The sequence below is a fragment of the Halichondria panicea genome, chromosome 1 (genome assembly GCF_963675165.1).
Source record: "Halichondria panicea chromosome 1, odHalPani1.1, whole genome shotgun sequence".
In the NCBI taxonomy this organism is placed as follows: domain Eukaryota; kingdom Metazoa; phylum Porifera; class Demospongiae; order Suberitida; family Halichondriidae; genus Halichondria; species Halichondria panicea.
In genome coordinates, this window is record NC_087377.1 from 6,564,824 (window position 1) to 6,572,567 (window position 7,744).

A 7,744-nucleotide genomic window follows, 5' to 3' on the forward strand; every position below is an offset into this window, starting at 1 on the left:
GCCTAAAATTATATTCCAATTTGGCACAGGGGTATTTGAAAAAAGAATAATAATATTTTTCAACATCAATTGAATAACAGCATGCGCAAAGCTAAAATTATAGACAACGTCAAGTGTGCACTTTTGCAGGGTTAGTGCACCATAATATTATTATAGAAAATCACAGAGTAAATATTTCTCATAGAAAATTTACCAAAAACGCCTACATGTATAGAAACAATTGGCCGAGAGAAAATTTGCCACAATCAAAACCTGGTGGAAAAATTTAACACTTGAACTATATATATATACCCAAATTAATTGAACAATGAGCATTTTGTAACAGATCTGTAAAACATTACTATTCACTAACCACACAATAAGTCACTCTATAGTTATCAGAATGCTATAGTTACATTTGTACATCTGTTAAGAGCTCCATAAACTCAGCTAGTAGAAATGTCTTAGATCCTGGTCCACTATTAACCAGCATGCACACTGCATTCAAATATCCTCCATCGTCTATCTCTGTGCAATGTGTGCGCAAAATCATGTACAGCAATGTTTAATTGTGGTTTCGAGATGCATGTCGATCGATTAATAATAACTTGCTTGCATATAAATTATGCATTCAGACCCATTCGACACAATCACCAACGCTACACCATGCATGCATGGGGCCTTCTTGTGGTTAGATATTAATTTGGTGTCTCCAACGGTTAGATATAAAGTTTTGCTAGACTCAATACTAGAAAATCTCTGTTATTTAATTATAAGTTACTTACTTTTGCTTATAATGACTATCCAGTCCAACCAGGGCCCCGGCTCCTCCACCACATGGAGAGCCCACCTTGTGGTCTAAGTCCCCATGAAGCATATTCACATATTCTGTCATGAGACAGTCCTCTGTGTGGTAGTCATTGGCTCCACAACATCGAATTTTCCATTTTCTGTCCTCGTGAGCATTCATGTGATGGCTCCTGATTCCTAAACGAAAAATGTGAATGCAAAATCTCAATAATTGTAAGACCACAATAGTCTATAATTATGGACTCCTGTTATGGAGTATTAGTAGTGTTACTGTAGATATCTTATGAGCCATAAGCAGAGAAGGCAGGACATGCATAGCTATGGTGCCTTTGGTATATAGATCTGTTGTCGTCACTTTCGGGTGTTGTCAAATATTGTGAACTGTTTATGAACTAATTAACCTAATAAAAACCCCCAGACAAATTCTCAGACTGCATGCTCGCCACACTGTTTTATACAATACTGCATGGCAGGTTATTTTCGCATAGTGAATATTTTCGTATTATGGAGGATCATCCAAAAATTATTAGATTCTGTGTCACCATTCTAAAATGTACGAATCCAAGGTAAGCCAAACAAAAATTTGGATCAACGAAAATTATCATGGTATGCAGCTCACCTGCCATAAACTTGTTCTTCGGACACATATAGGTAATATCCTGTTTCCAGTTATTGATGTAAGGTGACCAGGAGCAGTCAATAAGAGGGGAAGGTGCCACCTTATGACACTTCCAGTCCCATACTCGATCTCCATAGTATCCATCATATTTACTTTTCACTTGGATTAGGCCTTCACCTATTTATAGTAATGATGTTAAACTGCTACCAGTATAGCTGTTTTACATATTAATTTTATGCTGGTATATTATGTATAATTATGCGTTATGACGAACCTTTGGCACTATCACAAACCGTATGTAGTGGAAGGTCAAATTTCTGCTTGAAGCCAGGAATTTGTTGTGGATGCTGAAATGACATTTTTATAAAGTGTGCAGTGTATAAGGGACTCATTCAAACTCACATTTTTTGGAGGATGCCATTTAGGCTATGAAAAAAACAACAAATGAATCACTCTGAAAAGTTATGAATGGCGGACACTTTACCTTAGGCCTGGGGTGGATTACTCTTCGAGGCTTGTAGTGGATTACTCTTCGAGGTGGTGGCTGAATAGACAGAATGGGCATAATAATTTATGATTAATTACATGTAGCTTCATACTATTTACGTAGATCTATGCATGTATACATTGCTCCATGCATGCATATAAGCAGGATATGGAAACAGGTTAGACCTATAAAGGGACAATGCATTGTACGTACATAAGTATCAATTAACTATTGTCTATTATTTTGATACTATTCTTCCTATACCTTCCTTCGAACTGGTTTTTTCTTTGGCTTGTGCTTCTTCTTTCCCCAGTGTTCATGAGGCCACCAAATCTGCAAATGAATTTGATCTACATAATTTATGTCCGAGGCTAGCTAGCATAGATCCATAGATCTATTAAGTAGGATTTACCACACCTAATACGAGGAGGATATACGGAGTGTAATGTATCCTCCGAGTAGGTGTGAATGGGACTTTTATCTGTATGACTTATACCACATGACATGACCGCAGCACTATGGACCTCCCCCTAGCAACATTTAATGAAAAAAGCTGTGCATGCCCTGGGGCTGTATGTTATTCTTCTATATATCCTATACAACTGCATGTTGACCAATGAGATCAATTTAGTGGTACGTGACGTAAAGTGTGGAGTGTGGTATAATTATCTACAATTTCTACATGCATCAAACCATCAACTATACAAGTTAGTCACTCACTTGTGCACTGCCTCTTTCCATCAGAGGTCTTTGTTGGATATGAACTATATCTCTTTCAGTGTCCCGCTCAGCTTGAACCACATCTTTGGATCCCACACTCTTGGTAACGAGTGTCGACAACAGTACAAGTAGGCACACACACACCAAACTGGCAGAGATTTCCATACTTAGATCTAGTTTCTTAGGTTCACGGTCACATTGAAAGTGTTCTGAACTGTGCATGCATGTATCGTTTACGAACTTTACCTACATCTATATACATGCATGAGATTCAGTTATAGGTTGGGCCTGAATGGCCAGTATACACACACATTGAATAGCAGCTGTAGCTAATAATTATACTGTTTTAAAACAAGGCTATTGTGGTACTTCCATGTGGTAAATAATTATTTATCTCAAAGGTAGATCGGCTATATCTATAGAATCTAAGTCCATTTCTAAAATGAGTACATCAAAACAATAGGACTCGAAACTAAAAATAAAATTGAATTGGCTAAAAACATAAAAAAACAAATGTGTAATTATTGCAGACTATAACAGACTATTAAACCAACATTTTGAGAGCCAGCAGGTCATGGTAAAGTAACGATCACCCTAAACTTTCTGACTGTGAGCGAGTGCCCTCCCCCTCCTCCTACGTTCCTCATGAACCTATAGAAGTCACCAGGCTTTGCTAACTTGACGACAGGATCATCTCTCAACTCAGCGTTTGCTTTCATCTCATGGTGCTCAGCAATCCCAAACACTCGTCTTTTCTCTGCCACCATCACGGGAGAACTGCTTGTATTAGTCTGTCTCATCAATTGTAGAAATATCTCGCCTTTTAGATTTCCCCAGCCTTGATCTTTCCACACCACAGATAGAGAAAGCTTCTTGACTGTACTTGGTAGGATAGGACCATCGAAATAAAGTTCAGGTGGGGCTGAGTATGGACCAGGTATCTCAAAATCTTCACCATGTATAACCATGAAGTGGGGAAGCACAGAGTGGAGACGATGACAGGTCTGGGAGAGTCTAGCTACGTCCTCTGGGCAAAGCAAGTCAGCCACATGAGATAACACTAAATCAGGGAAGTCTTCAAACTGGTTTGCCATTCTATACAGTCATACCAGCTTGTGCTGAATATCGAATATTAATGCTAAATCATCAGGTGTTTTCCCTCCATAAATGTGTGCTAGTCACACCATAGTCACTCACACACGTATAACACAGAACACACTGTGTCTTGCCTGACCTTTATTTTGCTCTTGCACTGACCTCGAGACCAAGCCTCTCATGGTCTCGAGGCTAATACTTGTAAGAGGAATAAAAACTTTTTGCTAAACCAGATACTTTAGTATCTACTGGAGTTAAAAAAAATTTTTTTGACTTATAATACTGATTCCATGTATGGAGGAAATGGTGTCAAATTATAAAAACGAAGTTGATGACAAGTATAGCGTTCTAAGCTGCATTGAAAGTGTTGGACTCACTGGACATAACGATGTTGACATTTTTTCCCACACTATGTAAGTATGCAGGTGCCGCAATCAATCTATTTATTGTTGCCGTCCAATGATATACCGGTACATAGTGTAAGCAAAAATGTCGACACAGCATAGAACAACCATTCGTTATCTACAAGAAACAATTGTGGTGTCCAGTTGATGTACACCGTCTATTCGATTGGTAATCCTTTGTTTGAGACGAATGTTGACCCCATGACTTGAGGAGGAAGCCACATATGATAACAAAATGTAGGATGCCCTGTTTAGTAAATAGGAGGCTATTTTAATCCGCCTGCATGGGACCGAGGCGAAAGTGAGGCCTGATTTACTAAATGAGATTTAGGCCTAATTTAGCAAATAGAAGGTCCAAACAGAAAGACCATGCAATTCGATGCTAAATAAATATAGGAGGTCGGATTTAGTAATTAAGTAAGATATCCGATTCACAGTAAAGGAAGAGAAGCAACCCTGCATTGTATATATCAGCTAGCTATCAATACAGTAAATAGGAACACACTGCATGTATTATATAGAAGGGGAGAGAGACGCATTTTTTTGAAAAGTAACAAGAGCATCAAAAATGAATTTGGCACCTCATAAATTATTATTAGTGACCTTAATTAGTTAAGGGTAAGTGGTTCCACCCTCTTGATCTAACTTAGTAGCTCTGTCTATAGTCATTGAGATGTCTCAGTCGATTAGTCCCTCCCCCCTCCTCGAAGCGTTGCATACATATTTATTACTAATTTTCTTTTCAACAGAATTTTACTGCGTCACCATTGCATTTCTCCCCACACCGTTTCATGCCAGGACTCACACACTTGGCATAGACATCGGAGGGTATAGCCACAGCCTACCGGGCTAGGCCTTGGTGGATTATGCTAGTAAGAACCTATGAGCATTGAGAATAATGCTGGGAAAAATAGGCAATTTTCTGACGTTGACGAGAAAATAGGCACAAACGAGATTTATAAGTCTCAAAGCAAAAAAACTGTCTTAATTGATTACATGTATAGAAGACCACCTACAGCTGGCTGTTACTTATGCTATGAAATGTGTACGTCGTTCCTGAAATCCTGCATGTATATAGTCTACCGTGACTCAAAACTAGACTCCTGTCAAATCAAACACTTTATATATATATCGTAAAGCCGAAAATGTTCGTGAGGTGCAAAATTTCGCGTTTTTCAAAGGCCGAGCAGCTAACGCAAACATTAAAACTGAGATAACCCCCACACACTGGTATTTCACATGCAAAGCTATTGGTGCTAGGGTGTGGTTTCCTGACATTGAAACACGAATATTAGAACCCACGCTGAGGGCTCTGTAGCCACTATACAGCAGCACGATTAAAGATAGGTGGATGGCAAAGAAAAACATAGTGGAATAATAGAGAGAAATAGGTGACCAATTAAGTGACAATTGAGCATTATTATAAGGACCAGAAGAGACCCAATTAACGTTGAATGACTTGACCATTATCTCATGAGCGTTTTTGACTGAATAAAGTGGTATAGAAGTGGAATAGCTTAGTCCTTATATATCCAGTCAGAAAAAAAAACTTGTGCGATCCTCTCTGAACTATAAGAATTGTCAGAGATTTCCATAGATCTATATAGATCTAGCTATTACCAAACATCAGATTTTTCTTAGGGTCTGAGCTCTGTGACCGTTACGTTCACATTAATTCTCAACTGTGCATGTATACATCTATATACAGTCAGTGGAACCTCTATTAACAACCACCTCCGAATAAAGGCCAGTTGCTATATAATTATAACGGCCAGGCACCCAGGTCCCAAATGAACAGTTCGTGTACAAAACAAACTCTCAACAAAGGCCACCTCTGTATAAAGGCCAAAACATTGTTAATTCCCCAAAGGTGTCGATCCGTTATAGAGGGGTTCCACTGTATACACGCAGAGCATCAGTTATAGCTAGTCTGGGGCTGCAGATGTTATAAAAATTGTGTACTATAATTATACAGTAGCGAATTTCAGTGAATTTGTAATTAACGCTAAATTATGTCCATGCTAATAATTAACGAATCTCATAAAAAATAAAAGTACTAATCAAAGAGCATGCAAGCTAGTTCAGCTATTTTGACTCCAAACTTAAATATTGTGCTAGCTTGTAAGAGACTGGAACATTGTGTGTGTGTTGATCGTTTTGTATTTGTTAGGTAGATGTATTTACGTTATGTTTATCTTTTGTGACGTAATGCGAGCTAAGGCTGGATTGTTCGAGAGAGAGACCTCGTGGTGTAGAACTAAGACTCTGTGTATCTGTATTTTGTGTCTTGTTTTTGTTATTAAACACTGAAGTACCTTGAATAGCTAGTCCTATCTAGAGTGAAGGGCTAATAATTATCGCTCGGTGACAGTGCTAATAATTATTTGCTGCAAATCTGTCAAAATGTGTACCCTACAAAAACAGAAATTACAAGTCTATATACTGGTCTTTAATAGTGTGTCCATTCCTAAAATGAGTTACAAAATAATTAATAACTATTGGTTACAACGTGACAATTGAAATCTATTGCTGCATGCTATGATGGACTCGAGCCAGCAGGTCATGGTAAAGTAACGACCACCCTAAACTTCTTGACTGTGAGCGAGTGCCCTCCCCCTCCTCCTGCGTTCCTCATGAACCTATAGAAGTCACCAGGCTTTGCTAACTTGATGACAGGATCATCTCTCAACTCAGCGTTTGCTTTCATCTCATGGTGCTCAGCAATCCCAAACACTCGTCTTTTTTCTGCCACCACCACAGGAGAACTGCTTGTATTAGTCTGTCTCATCAATTGCAGAAATATCTCGCCTTTTCGATTTCCGTAACCTTGATCTTTCCACACCACAGATAGAGAAAGCTTCTTGACGATACTTGGTAGGACAGGACCATCGAAATATAGTTCAGGTGCCCAGTGGCCTGAACGTGGACCTCGTATTTCAAAGTCTTTACCGTGTACAATCATGAAGTGGGGAAGCACAGAGTGGAGACGATGACAGGTCTGGGAGAGTCTAGCTACGTCCTCTGGGCAAAGCAAGTCAGCCACATGAGATAACACTAGATCAGGGAAGTCTTCAAACTGGTTTGCCATTCTAGCTTGTGAATATTAGTGCTAAGTCATCAGGTAATTCCCCTCTAGATCTATAGTGTCTAACACATGGCTAATAGCCCTATAAGGCTAATAGGTAGCACTATGATATGTATACATGTAGATCTACATTGGCACTTGTATTAAATAGTGTCACATTTACCCGTAGCCGCGGCTTAGTCTCTAGAATATGTAGATCTAATAATTATAAGGTCCACTAACATGACATTGTACATGTATCTATTTTTGGTCCTCTAGCCTTGTTTAGTGCCTGTAAGACCTAAATTATGCAAATTAGTGCTCTTGTTTTACCAGGCAGTTGCTGGCTCTAGTACTAACTTCAATATCAGGCCACTCATGCCATGAGTCATGGTATCGAGGCTAGTACAGGAGCACGTACTATTACTTAGCTGACAACTTCTCACCGCAATACCGTATACCGTATAGCTGCGTCCCAAAAATTCTGCGAATTCTGAGAATGAACGATTAAATGCAGAAATAATTATTATCCGCAAATGTTTATTAACCACGCCTAATTTAACAGT

General features: G+C 38.9%; 1 protein-coding gene across 2 annotated transcripts; it reads right to left on the reverse strand.

Annotated features, from left to right (window-relative positions):
• Positions 1 to 262: 262 nt before the first annotated feature.
• Positions 263 to 3,878, reverse strand: LOC135338556 (millepora cytotoxin-1-like). Of its 2 annotated transcripts, XM_064534713.1 has the most exons (9): positions 3,850 to 3,877; positions 2,616 to 2,829; positions 2,160 to 2,228; positions 1,893 to 1,952; positions 1,811 to 1,834; positions 1,683 to 1,755; positions 1,409 to 1,585; positions 765 to 966; positions 263 to 507 (listed from the first exon to the last, which is right to left on the reverse strand). In XM_064534713.1, exons 2-9 carry the CDS (start codon positions 2,778 to 2,780, stop codon positions 462 to 464), a joined length of 816 nt encoding a protein of 271 aa, XP_064390783.1. In that variant the 5' UTR covers positions 2,781 to 2,829; positions 3,850 to 3,877; the 3' UTR covers positions 263 to 461. The 2 variants fall into 2 exon arrangements, with proteins under 2 accessions (XP_064390783.1, XP_064390781.1); XM_064534711.1 differs by having other exon boundaries at positions 264 to 507; positions 2,616 to 3,878.
• Between the last annotated feature and the right edge of the window lie 3,866 nt (positions 3,879 to 7,744).